The sequence below is a fragment of the Delphinus delphis genome, chromosome 11 (genome assembly GCF_949987515.2).
Source record: "Delphinus delphis chromosome 11, mDelDel1.2, whole genome shotgun sequence".
Lineage (NCBI taxonomy): Eukaryota > Metazoa > Chordata > Mammalia > Artiodactyla > Delphinidae > Delphinus > Delphinus delphis.
In genome coordinates, this window is record NC_082693.1 from 17,946,848 (window position 1) to 17,960,986 (window position 14,139).

The following is a 14,139-nucleotide window of genomic DNA, read 5'->3' on the forward strand; positions in this document are numbered from 1 at the left end:
AGTGGCTGACTATCCAGCCCAGATCAAGAAGTCAGGAGATAGAGTCTATTTCCTAATGCAAGGAGTTTTATTTTTAATCCACTATCTATGTTGATATGTTCAGCTTTGGGAATTAAAGAAGCTGGGAAAAGAGATATGTTTGAGGGCTTTTATTGGAATTATTATGCATTATGCACTTTGGGCAAGTTAGTCAACTTCTCTGTGCCCTACCTTCCTTACTCTAATTGAAGCTAATAATATTATAGTATCACCTCAGAGGATTGTGAAGGTTAAATGAGATAATATATAAGTAGCATCTTTAGAGGAGTACCTGGTTCTTGTAGGGCCTCTAAGCATTGATGGTGATGATGATGATGATGATGATGAGTGATGAATTGATTTAGCAATTACTACTTCTAGATTCTAGCTTCAACTTTGTCACTAATTAGCTAGGTGGCATTTTTCAAATCATTTAACACCCTCAAGTTAGTTTATTTGACTATGAACTGAGGGGCTTATATAACAGACTACCTCTACGATCCCTTCTCATTCTATAGTTGCAACTGTACTGATGTTTAACTGAGAAGAAATATTTCACATAGGAGAAATATATGCCAAATTTATGGTAAATATAGGTATTTAGGGCACTGGGGATGACTGGCCACAGAATTACAGTGCAGAAGTCTTTTAAATTTCTTATTACAAAAATAAACTGGAAAAGGAAATACTCTGGATTAGATTCTGTGGTTCTTTGAGGGAGAGCAGCTATCAACAAAATAATCTGTGAGGACTATTTACTTTTCTTCAATTCAGCAATAAAGCATTAGCATGTTAAAGGTATTATAATAGTCCCTGAAAATAAAAAGATAAATAAGACACCAGTTCTACTGATGTCTGCTCTGATGCAGAAATCAGCAGAGGCAAAATTAGCCTAGGCTGGCCAACAAGTATGGAGGAATGGGATGAGAGATGAGTCTGGAGCGGTAAACAAACAAAGCCAAATCATACAGGGTCTTGTGAGTTACACTAAGGAATTTTTATTTTATTCTAAGACCAAGGGTAGAGAGAGGCCCTCAAAAATCTTGAAGCAGGAAAAGCTTTTCAGGTGAAGGTGCAATTCGAAGTGGCCTTAAAGATGACAGAAAATTTACTACCAGCTAGATTGTCTACTTAGTGCTTGCTCTTCTCTTTGTAAAAACTTACAGTAACTCCAAACTGCCCACAGAATAAGGTAAACACTTCTCAGTCTAAGGCAAGTGTTATAGTTCTTTGTATCCTTCCTGCCCTTCTACTCTGATGCAGAAATCAGCAGAGACAAAATTAGCCTTCCTCTCCTTACCCGACCCGTGCCCATTATTCTCTTAAAGTTCAATCTTCCTTCATAGCCTGGAGTATTTATATGGGTGTTCATTTGTTTAAGTTCTAAAAGGTCAGAAGGCTGGTCTGTTCTATTGGCATCGTGTGGCTTCAGTGTGGTGATTCAGAGGATGTTGAGATGGGCTAGGCTGATCACCCTTGATACTGGAGGACTTACTCTTCCAACTGCTGCGAGTATTGTCAAGTAGATGAGCCTCAGCTGTCAGCCCTCTGCAGCGCTGCTTCAGCTAAAAGAGAGCTACTTCACCGAAAAGTCACCCCTTCCTGGGGGTAGCCAACATCCAATGACTGGATGGACCCAGAGGATAAAAGTTCTCCCCACTTTCCCCAATAAGAGGCAACACTAAGGGGTCATGCTAGCTTCAGAGCTCCCTGTGGGGTCAGCTGAAGCCGTTGTTGAGACTGCATAGCAGCCCATCTTCTCCCTCTGCCCAATCCTCCCAAGATCACTTTCCTATAAACCTCCTGGACATTAATCTCCCTCTCAGAGTCTGCTTCTCAAATAGGACACTGGGAAATATTTCCTGAATGAGCAAAAGAATGAATATACCGAAGGATAGATCCTATACAATTTGGGAGGGGAAATAGATAGAGGAATCACTTTTACCTGAATTGTAATTATTTCCTCATCATTTAAAGGACCATATGAGAAGTCTTAATAGTCTCTGCTACAATTCTCCTGTGTCTGGTCTTTCGTTTGTTTTCTACATACTGATACAAATTGTTTTCTCCAAGTGGAAAAGTTTTTATTATGAATGTCACCTTTGATGACCTTGTGCTCTTGTCTGCCTGAACTGGCTGGAAAACTTTTACTACTAAAAATATACTAAAGAATGTTGGTTTGTCCACATTTCATTGACAATATTCTTTTTTTATACTGGGTAAAATTTTATTTTTTAAAAATTCTTATTGGAGTAGAGTTGATTTACAATGTTGTGTTAGTTTCAGGTGTACTGTAAAGTGAATCAGTTATACATATACATATATCCACTCTTTTTTAGATTCTTTTTCCAAATAGGTCATTACAGATTATTGAGTAGAGTTCCCTGTGCTATACCATAGGTCCCTATTAGTTACCTATTTTATATATAGTAGTGTGTATATGTCAATGCCGCCCCACCCCCTGCCCCCCTGGTAACCATAAGATTATTTTCTACATCTGTGACTCTATTTCTGTTTTGTAAATAAGTTCATTTGTACTATTTTTTTAGATTACACATATAAGTGATATCACTGCTGATATTCTTAATGAAGGACTGTTTCATGCTTTATTATTAAATTGGTCTCAAAATATAAAGATAAAATAGATGCAATATTAAGTATCTGTATGCCGAGGAAAATACATGTATTTTAAAAATCTCAGTGGTTAACATTTTGGCCACTGGGTGTCACCACAGTTCTAGCGTTTCATTTTTTTTATTTTTTTTGTTTGTTTTTATTGGAGCATAGTTGATTAACAACGTTGTGTTAGTTGCAAATGTACAGCAAAGTGATTCAGTTATACATACACATGTATCTATTCTTTTTCAAATTATTTTCCTATTTAGGTTATTACAGAATACTAAGCAGAATTCCCTGTGCTATACAGCAGGTCCTTGTTGGTGTTTTAAATATAATAGTGTGTATATGTCAATCCCAACCTCCCACTCTCTCCCTCCCCCTTCCCCCCCAGTAACCATAAGTTCGTTCTCTAAGTCTGTGAATCAGTTTCTCTTTTGTAAATAAGTTCATTTGTATCATTTTTTTTTTGGATTCTGCATATAAGTGATATCATATGATATTTGTCTTTCTCTGACATACTTCATTTAGTATGATAATCTCCAGGTCCATCCATGTTGCTGTAAATGGCATTATTTCATTCTTTTTAATGGCTGAGTAATATTCCATTGTGTATATATGTACCACATCTTCTTTATCCATTCATCTGTTGATGGACATTTAGGTTGCTTCCATGTCTTGGCTATTGTAAACAGCGCTGCAATGAACATTGGGACACATATATCCTTTCAAACCATGTTTTTCTCTGGATATATGCCCTATTTTTAGTTTTTTAAGGAACCTCCATAATGTTCTCCATAGTGGCTATAACAATCTACATTCCTACCAACAGTGCAAGAGGGTTCCCTTTTCTCCACACCCTCTTCAGCATTAATTGTTTGTAGATTTTTTGATGATGGTCATTCTGACTGGTGTGAGATGATATCTCATTGTAGTTTTGATTTGCATTCCTCTAATAATTAGCGATGTTGAGCATCTTTTCATGTGTTTGTTGGCCATCTGTATGCCTTCTTTGGAGAAATGTCTATTTAAGTCTTCTGCCCATTTTTTGATTGGGTTGTTTGTTTTTCTGATATTGAGACACATGAGCTCTTTGTAAATTTTGGAGACTAATGCCTTGTCGGTTTCTTCATTTGTAAATATTTTCTCCCAATCTGTGGGCTGTCTTTACGTTTTGTCTATGGTTTCGTTTGCTGTGCAAAAGCTGTTGAGTTTAATTAGGTCCCATTTGTTTATTTTTGTTTTCATTTCCATTACTCTAAGAGACAGCTCAAAAAAGATATTGCTGTGATTTATGTCAAAGAGTGTTCTATGTTTTCATCTAAGAGTTTTATAGTCTTACAGTTAGGTCTTTAATCTATTTTGAGTTTATTTTTGTGTATAGTGTTAAAGAATGTTCTAATTTTATTTTTTTACATGTAACTGTCCAGTTTTCCCAGCATAATTTATTGAAGAGCGTGTCCTCCATTGTATAGTCTTGCCTCTTTTGTCATAGATTAATTGACCATAGGTGCATGGGTTTATTTCTGGGCTTTCTATCCTGTTTCATTGATCTATATTTGTGTTATTGTGCCAGTACCATACTGATTTGATGACTGTAGCTTTGTAGCATAGTCTGAAGACAGGGAGCCTGATTCCTCCAGCTCCATTTTTCTTTCTCAAATTTGCTTTGGCTATTTGGGGTCTTTTGTGTTTCCATGCAAATTTTGAGATTTTCTGTTCTAGTCCCATGAAAAATGCCATTGGTAATTTGATAGGGATTGCATTGAATCTATAGATTGCCTCGGGTAGTATAGTCATTTTGAGAATATTGATTCTTCCTATCCAAGAACATGGTATATCTTTCCATCTGTGTCAATTTTGATTTCTTTCATCAGCCTCTTATAGTATTCCATGTACAGCTCTTTTGCTGTCTGGGTAGGTTTATTCCTAGGTATTTTATTCTTTTCAAAGCAATGATAATGGAATTGTTTCCTTAATTTCTCTTTCTGATGTTTCATTTTTAGCGTATAGAAATGCAAGAGATTTACCTGTATTAATTATGTAACCTGCAACTTTACCAAATTCACTGATGAGCTCTAGTAGTTTTCTGTTAGCATCTTTAGGATTTTCTATGTATAGTAGCATGTCATCTGCAAACAGTGACAGTTTTACTTCTTTTTGTCCAATTTGGATTCCTTTTATTTTTCTTCTCTGATTGCTGTGGCTAGGACTTCCAAAACTGTGCTGAATAAAAGTGGCAAGAGTAGACATCCTGTCTTATTCCTGATCTTAGAGGAAATGCTTTCAGCTTTTCACAGTTGAGTGTGATGTTTGCTGTAGGTTTGTCATATATGGTCTTATTATGGTTGAGGTAGGTTCCCTCTATGCCCACTTTCTGGAGAGTTTTTCATTTTTTCAAATGAATGTTGAATTTTGTCAAAAGCTTTTTCTGCATCTATTGGGATGATCATATGGTTATTCATTCTTCAAGTTGTTAATGTGGTGTATCACACTGATTGATTTGTGAATATTGATAAATCCTTGCATCCCTGTGATAAATCTCACTTGATCATGGTGTATGATCTTTTTCATGTTTTTTTTTTTAATTTTTATTTTTGGCTGTGTTGGATCTTTGTTGCTGTGCGTGGGCTTTCTCTAGTTGTGGCGAGTGAGATCTACTCTTCGTTGCAGTGCATGGGCTTCTCACTGCAGTGGCTTCTCTTGTTGTGGAGCACGGGCTCTAGGCGTGCTGGCTTCAGTAGTTGTTGCAGCACATAGGCTCAGCAGTTGTGCCACATGGGCCCTAGAGTGCACGGGTTTCAGTAGTTGTGGCACACAGGCTCAGTAGCTGTGGCAAATGGGCTTAGTTGCTCCGTAGCATGTGGAATCTTTCCAGACCAGGGATTGAACCTGTGTCCCCTGCATTGGCAGGTGGATTCTTAACCACTGTGCCACCATGGAAGCCCCCCTTTTCATGTATTGTTGGATTCAGAGTGCTAGTATTTTGTTGAGGATTTTTGCGTCTATGTTCATCAGTGATATTGGCCTGTAATTTTTGTGATATCTTTGTCGAGTTTTGGTATCAGGATGATGGTGGCCTCAGAATGAGTTTGGGAGTATTCCTTTATATGAAATTCTTTGGAATAGTTTCAGAAGGATGGGAGCTAACTCTTCTCTAAACGTTTGATATAATTTGCCTTTGAAGTGATCTGGTCCTGGACTTCTTTTCGTTGGGAGTTTTTTAATCACAGTTTCAATTTCAGTACTTGGGATTGGTCTGTTCATATTTTCTATTTCTTCCTGGTTTAGTCTTAGGAGATTGTACCTTTCTAAGAATTTGTCCACATATTCTAGGTTGTCCATTTTATTGGCATATAGTTGCTTGTAGTAGTCTCTTATGATCCTTTGTGGTGTCCATTGTACCTTCTTTTTCATTTCTAATTTTACTGATTTGAGCCCTCTCCCGTTTTTTCTTGATGAGTCTGGCTAAAGGTTTATCAATTTTCTTTATCTTTTCAAAGATATACTGGGTATCATCACAGTTCTAGCTTTTAAAATAAATAAAGTTTTAATTGATTGGACGTAACTAATAAATTATTTATTAATTAATAAGAAATTAATTAATGTTATTAAATCTCATGATTATTCATCTCATTAGAGATTTAATAACATATTTTCACTGTTCAACCATCATACATTGAACATTAATATCCACTAGAGGAAATTCTTTGTAAAATAGAATTTCAGCATGTTTTGTTTTTCTTCACAACAAATCATATATAGAGAAAATTTCTTCTAACCATGATTGGAGTATCTCATGTGAGTGGGCAAGTGGAATGGGAAGGCTAAGGCTGAAGGAGGACATGGAAACAGTTGAATTACTGCCTTATCAGAGAACCAGAGCCAACTAAATAGAGAGAGAGAGAGAGATTCCCAAAATAAAAATGACCTCTTTCTGTCTTAACTTCTTTTAATCCTTACAACCTCTGTAAAGTAAGTACTTTTATTTCCTCCATTTTACAGATGGAGAAACTGAGGCACAGAGAGGTTAATAACTACCCAAGATCAGACACAAGTTGGTGGAACCAGAATTCAAGACAGAGAACATTCCCAAGGGTAGCAGATTATACCCTTGGTGAAGGCCTAGACAGTGTTTTCAAAATGTCATGGTACCTCAACCACCCTCATCAAAGTTGAATATAATCATTGGTAAAGGGCTTCCCTGGTGGCGCAGTGGGTAAGAATCTGCCTGCCAACACAGGGGACACGGGTTCGAGCTCTGGTCTGGGAAGATCCCACATGCCGTGGAGCAACTAAGCCCATGCACCACAACTACTGAGCCTGCGCTCTAGAGCCTGTGAGCCACAACTACTGAGCCCACGCACAACAACTACTGAAGCCCACGCGCGTAGAGCCCATGCTCCACAACAAAGAGAATCCACTGCAATGAGAATCGCACCGCAACAAAGAGTAGCCCCCACTAGCTGCACCTAGAGAAAGCCCATGTGCAGCAACAAAGACCCAACACAGCCAAAAATAAATAAAATAAAAATAAATTTTAAAAAAATCATTGGTAAGTATAATAATTGTTAACATATGTATTCCAGTTGCATCCCTGACTACTGAATCAGAACTAACCCAGACCAATCAAATGAGAAGCTCTGGGTATGGGGCCCAGAGAATTGGTATTTTAAAAAGGTTTTTTTCCAGGTGATTCTCTTGTGCAGCCAGAGTTGATGTCATGTTTTTGAGCAATAGTTCTCAAATGAAATCTTGAACAAGTACCTTAGAGGTGATTCTGATGCAAATTCTGCAAAATACACTTTGAGAAACCGTCTTAATAAAAAGACAGGGACTTCCCTGGAGGTCCAGTGATTAAGACTACATTTCCACTGCAGGGGCACGGGTTCGATCCCTGGTCGGGGAACTAAGATCCCACGTGCCTCAAGACCAAAATAAAAAATAAAAAGATGGGGCAGAGAAAAGGATGCCAAAGGGGGAAAAAGTGTTAGATGAAGACTCTTCCAGGTGGTAGTAAACTATGGCTCATTTTCCAGATCCAGAGATCAGGCTGTCTTGAAGCTCACATCACAGACTGGGCAAGATGAATCTGTCAAGGGGCCAGCAAGTCCACCCGTAGTCTCTCCTCATGCCTGACCCACTTGGCTAGGGGGTTGTGTTTTGCAAAATATGAGACCTGGTTGGCCATGTGGGCATTCCGGGTCCACCAGCAGAGCTGCACATTAGGGGTCCATCATGAGTGGGGGACCACTGCCTGCCAATGGCAGTCCACGGGACTCCTTTAAGGACCCCATTCCTGAGCCCACACACAGTGATTCAAGCCTGCAGAACTCTGTCACTGGACTTTTTAGTCATCACCCTCCACTTCTGGCTGTAAGGGCTAAAGAAATAACGCCTTCTGGCTTAATCACCAGTATCTTCACAGTCTAGTACAGCACCTGGAGTCCATTCTAAGGGATTCCCGATCCTTCTTCCATCACCTGTAAAAATAGGAAAGCCTGAAGTACTGGCAGGAAAAGCAACACAGACAGAAATAGGAGTCAAGACAGGACCACTGGATGTGGCTGGGGAAATGACAACACGTCGCTGTCCTCTTCCTTCCACCCTCTACCCACACTTGGTACCTACATTCTTCATCCTTCTCGCTTCTCGGGGAGGAGAGTCCCTGAGGGAGGCAATTCAGGGCATGGGAAAGGTGCTGAGCTGGACAGGCCCTCAGGGGTCTTTTTGTACAATCTCTCTTTTTTTTTTTTTTTTGCGGTACGCGGGCCTCTCACTGCTGTGGCCTCTCCCGTTGCGGAGCACAGGCTCCGGACGCGCAGGCTCAGCGGCATGGCTCACGGGCCCAGCTGCTCCACGGCATGTGGGATCTTCCCGGACCGGGGCACGAACCCGTGTCCCCTGCATCGGCAGGCGGACTCTCAACAACTGCGCCACCAGGGAAGCCCCAATCTCCTCATTTTACAAAAATAAATATCACTGCCCAAGTTCTCTTTCTCTGAATTTCACATCTCTCATTTCATAGCAGAGACCCAGGCCTGGGTCAGACTTTAAGAGCCAACAGCTCTGACTGAAAGCAGGGCCTTACTTGAACGAGCAGATGATTGTCCTCAATAGTCTAGGTATGAAACCAGCCCTGGCCAGGGCACTTATTAGCTGTCCTTCCTGCGACCCAGGGCCCTTTTGTTTAATTGGCATCATAGGAAGAGTACTGTGACGAGTCCTGTCACTGCAGCCTCATCCCCCTCGGCCTTAGTTTTGTTTGCACTCTACAGTGGCCTCAAGGAATTCCTACTTAGGTTTTATGACCCTCAGGGTGGAAATGTTACTTCACCCCTGGCTACAGAAGCCTTATAATCTTTTTTTTTTTTTTTTTTTTTTTTCCCGATACGCGGGCCTCTCACTGTTGTGGCCTCTCCCGTTGCGGAGCACAGGCTCCGGACGCGCAGGCTCAGCGGCCATGGCTCACGGGCCCAGCCGCTCCGCGGCATGTGGGATCTTCCGGGACCGGGGCACGAACCCATATCCCCTGCATCGGCAGGCGGACTCTCAACCACTGCGCCACCAAGGAAGCCCCCTTATAATCTTAGTTATAAATCAGAAGCTGAACTCTCACAAAACAGGATATTGTTGACCTTTACTATGTGAGCAAAAGAAGAATGAAATGAGATATTTATTGGACTGGCTAGAACTACCTTTTGGATCAAATGTAGTACTAACATTATTAATTTGTATATTTACCTGATGACTTAAATATTTCTGTCAGGACTGAATAAGCTTCTCTGTCATTTTCCAACTCAGCTGTCTACTACCTGGCAGGATTTAGTTGGTCACATTTATTTATTTATTTATTTTTGTCTTTGAACAATAAAAAAGTTTATGCTTTCAAATTAAAAAACACATATTGCAAACATTATGTAATAATAAAATTATAGCAAACGAAATATTCAGACTGACCCCACAGCATTCACACCCCACCAGAATTTTGCCTGAAACAAAACAGTAAATTTTATCCCCCAAAGTAGGTAAGTCCATGCTGGCTGAAAACTTCAGTCCTAGACCCCACGAATGAGGTATGCAGTTCATGCTTAACAGATACATACATTAACCATTCTTAGCCGCCCCTCACCAGGGCCCTGAGGGGTAGGAAGGATGAAATGTGGACAACAAGCACTCCCATAGACAGAATTCTCCAATTGTAAAAATTCATAATGTGACCTTTACCACATCTTGGAAGATAGCTGAGATTTTAATCTGTGAACCCACCTCTGAAAACCACAACAAAAATCAATAAGAAATGATCGAATGTAAAATATACAAATTTCTCAGTATGAGAACTTCCATAAAACAGGGAGAATGACAACTAAAACAATTTTTCTTAAAAAAGAACACTCCCCTTACCTTGTCCTTGCTACCCAACACTCAAAAACAAATCTGTACAAAACCACAAACACAGAAAAGGACCTTAGAGGATGTTACGACGCAAAGCCTTCAGACCTAACCTAAACTGCTCTCCTCACCGACACCCTCCCCCGACAGAGCTGAGGGTTGCCAGGTCGACTGGGGAAAGTGAGTGGTCTCAGACCATCACCCCTGCTGTGCTACAGATGGTCCACGGTCACTCGCTGTCAAACTTAACAGAATTGACTTGGACAGAGATGGAGCCTCCCCGGTAACTGCCCCGCTTCCTCTTGGTTTTCTCGTGCCGGAAGGATTTGCCTTTGGTGAACTTCAGAACTTGATTGGCTCGCTCCCCCCAGTCTCCGGTTGCACCCCGCTTGGCGTCAAAGGAATTGTCTGCCACTCGAGCATCCACCTCGATCTCCTCCTCCCTGACCCTTCGGAACGGGGAGGATCCCCTTCGTTCTCCTTTCTTCCTTTTAGGAAACGTGTTGGGGGTCTGGGGCTTTATCTTCTTGGCTGGAGGAGTCTCTGCCTCCTTAGCAGCCTCATTCTGCTTCCACTTCTTTCCTGAACCTGGCTTAGCAACTGCCACTGCTGCCTTTTTCTTGCCCCCCTCCTCCTCGTTGCCGTCCTTGTCTGCTTTTCCATTCTGGGCAGTCAGTGCAGAGGTGCCATTGGCCTTGGCGGTTTGTGGTCTTGGAGTGCCCTTGGCCTTGGGCTTCTCCTCTTCCTCCTGCTCACCGGAGTCCTCAGAAGAAGAAGTGCTGCTGCCCTCGGCCTTCGCTTTCTTCACAGAGGCTGGTTTGGAAGGGGCTACAGTTCCCCCTGCCTTCTGTGGCTTCTTTTTGGCTGGGGGTTTAGGCGTCTTCTCTTGCTCGTCTTCCTCGCTGCTGGAGCTGTCTGAATGAGAGCTGCTGTCCCCACCACGCTGAGAGGCCTGCCTGGCAGGCAACGACGGAGCTGCTTTGGCCATCAGCTTGGACTTAGGGGTGGCTACAGTCCTCTTCGTCTTCTCCTCCTCACTAGCACTGCTCTCCTCCTCGCTGGAGGTGCTATCAGCCTTTCTGGCCAGTGGCTGCAGGCTGCTTGGGCGTCGTAGCTGGCTTAACTGCAGACTGCCTGGGAGCGGCAGCCGGCTTACCCGAGGAATTCTGGGTGGTACTGGCTGGCTTGGCAGGAGCTTCATCCTCAGAACTGTCGGAGTCTGCGCTGTCTGAAGAGCTCTCTGCTGCCATCTTTGCTGGAGCTGGTGTAGTAGTTGCTCTGGAGATGACTGCCTCAGCTGGAGGCCTCTTTTCTTCCTCAGAACTTGAATCAGGCTCGTCGCTGCTGTCCTTGCTGCTCTCCACAGGCTGCTGCTTCTCTGCAGCTTTCGTGGGAGCCTGAATTTCCAGGGACTTCTTGGGTGGGGGAACAGAGGGTGGGGGAACTGAACTATAGGGACCTGGTTTTTTCTTCTGCTCTTCCTCCTCCTCCTCCTCACTGGAGGAGTCCTCACTGCTGGAACTCTTTTGGGCAGGAGCGACAGCTGCTTCCACTGGGGCCTTGGCCACAGCTTGCGTTTTAGGTACAGTCTTCTTAGATACGGCTGCTGCCTTCCCCTCCTCTGAGTCATCATCACTGCTGCTGCTGCTGTTACCACCAGCTGCTTTGCCACTGACTACGTTAGCTGCGGGACGAGCTGGTGTACCTGGTTTGGCTAGGGCTTTAGCCTGAGCTTTAGCTGCCACGGGTGTTGTCTTTGGTTTCTGGTTCTTTGGCACCTCATCCTCTGAGCTTAAGTCAGAATCAGGATCAGAGCTCTTGGCCTTCTTAGGAGGAGCTTTGACTGTCTTGGCTTGGGGCTTAACTCCCTTCTGGACAGGCTTTTTCTTTTTGTCCTCTTCCTCATCATCACTGGATTCTTCACTGCTGCTGCTGCTCTCTGATGCCTTGACTGCAGCCTTTCCAGGCTGCTGAAGCAGACCGGCCTGCTTGGCAGGTACAGCAGCTTTCTTAGCGGGGGGCCCTTGGGCTTTTTCCTCCTCACTGCTGTCCTCACTGCTGTCACTGGATGAAGTCTTCTTCTTAGCCTTCTTAGTCACTGGTCCATTTGCCTGTAACTTCCGCTTTGGGGCCTTGGTGGACTTGAGCCAGAAACTATAGATGTCCAAGAGGGAAGAGGCGTTGGCATCCTGCTGGGTCCATGAAACAAACATCTACACAGGAGGATGTTTGCGGCAACGTGGTTTATAATTCCAAATCACTGGAAACCATCAGCGCCTGTTGCCTTGGCGAACTTGTTGGCCATGTCCGAGAGCTGGTTATCGCACAGAAAGCCGAGCACGAGGGGATACAGGTTGCTGGGAACCACGCGGCGCAAGCCGGCGTCCGCCATCCCCTCGGCAATACGCATCACTACCGTTCGGTCACATTTATTTTAATTAAAATTTCCTTTGTGTCAATTACTTAGAAATATACCCTCTCTCCCTAACCAGGCCGCTTATCCCAAGGATGCTCTCTCCCTCTGTGCCTGCCCGTACCTCCCTCAGGTATCCTCTGCACAGATGCTGGTAGACTATGAAACTTTCACAAAATGAAGGCATAATCCAAATAACTGAGAGCATCCAAAGACCTATATTTTCTCATTTCTATTAAAGCAAATTTGATAATGTAAATTAATCTCCACAATCAACTTGATGTACCCTGCATCTGTAGAACACCTGAATAGACAACTAATTCATCCCAAATAGAGGCAGTGGACTTTGGGAGCAACGATATATATTTTTTTCCTTTTTCTCTTTTTGTGAGTGTGTATGTGTATGCTTCTGTGCATGATTTTGTCTGTATAGCTTTGCTTTTACCATTTGTCCTAGGGTTCAGTCTGTCCATTTTTTGGTTTTTTGTTTTTAGTATAGTTTTTAGTGCTTGTTATCATTGGTGGATTTCTTTTTTGATTTGGTTGCTCACTCTCTTCTTTCTTTCTTTTTTTAATTAACTTAAATTTTTTTAATAATTATTTCTTATTTTATTAACTTTATTTTATTTTTTCTTTCGTTCTTTCCTTTTTTCTCCCTTTTATTCTGAGCCATGTGGATGACAGGGTCTTGGTCCTCCGGCCGCGTGTCAGGCCTGTGCCTCTGAGGTGGGAGAACCGACCTCAGGATATTGGTCCACCAGAGACCTCCCAGATCCACGTACTATCAAATGGCAAAAATCTCCCAGAGATCTCCATCTCAATGAGAAGACCCAGCTCCACCCAATGACTAGCAAGCTACAGGGCTGGAAACCCTATGCCAAACAACTGGCAAGACAGGAACACAACCCCACCCATTAGCAGAGAGGCTGCCTAAAATCATAATAAGGTCACAGACACCCCAAAAAACACCATTGGATGTGGACCTGCCCACCAGAAAGAGAAGATCCAGCCTCAACCACCAGAAAACAGGCACTAGTCCACTCCACCAGGAAGCCTACACAACCCACTGAACCAACCTTAGCCACTGGGGGCAGACACCAAGACAACGGGAACTACGAACCTGCAGCCTGAAAAAAGGAGACCCCAAACACAGTAAGTTAAGCAAAATGAGGAGACAGAAAAACACACAGCAGATGAAGGAGCAAGGTACAAACCCACTAGACCAAACAAATGAAGAGGAAATAGGCAGTCTACCTGAAAAAGAATTCAGAAAAATGATAGCAAAGATGATCCAAAATCTTGGAAATAGAATGGAGAAAATACAAGAAATCTTTAACAATGACCTAGAAGAACTAACGAGCAAACAAACAATGATGAACAACACAATAAATGAAATTTAAAAATCTCTAGAAGGAATCAATAGCAGAATAACTGAGGCAGAAGAATGGATAAGTGACCTGCATGATAAAATACTGGAAATAACTACTGCAGAGCAGAATAAAGAAAAAAGAACGAAAAGAATTGAGGACAGTCTCAGAGACCTCTGGGACAACACTAAATACACCAACATTTGAATTATAGGGGTCCCAGAAGAAGAAGAAAAAAAGAAAGGGACTGAGAAAATTTTTGAAGAGATTATAGTTGAAAATTCCCCTAATATGGGAAACGAAATAGTTAGTCAAGTCCAGGAAGCGCAGATA

General features: G+C 42.4%; 1 protein-coding gene across 1 annotated transcript; it reads right to left on the minus strand.

Annotated features, from left to right (window-relative positions):
- Positions 1-10,255: 10,255 nt before the first annotated feature.
- LOC132434463 (nucleolar and coiled-body phosphoprotein 1-like) lies at positions 10,256-12,418 on the minus strand. The gene is given in 3 exon segments (XM_060026134.1): positions 10,256-11,114; positions 11,116-12,225; positions 12,300-12,418. Coding segments are annotated over 3 exon segments (2,088 nt in total).
- Between the last annotated feature and the right edge of the window lie 1,721 nt (positions 12,419-14,139).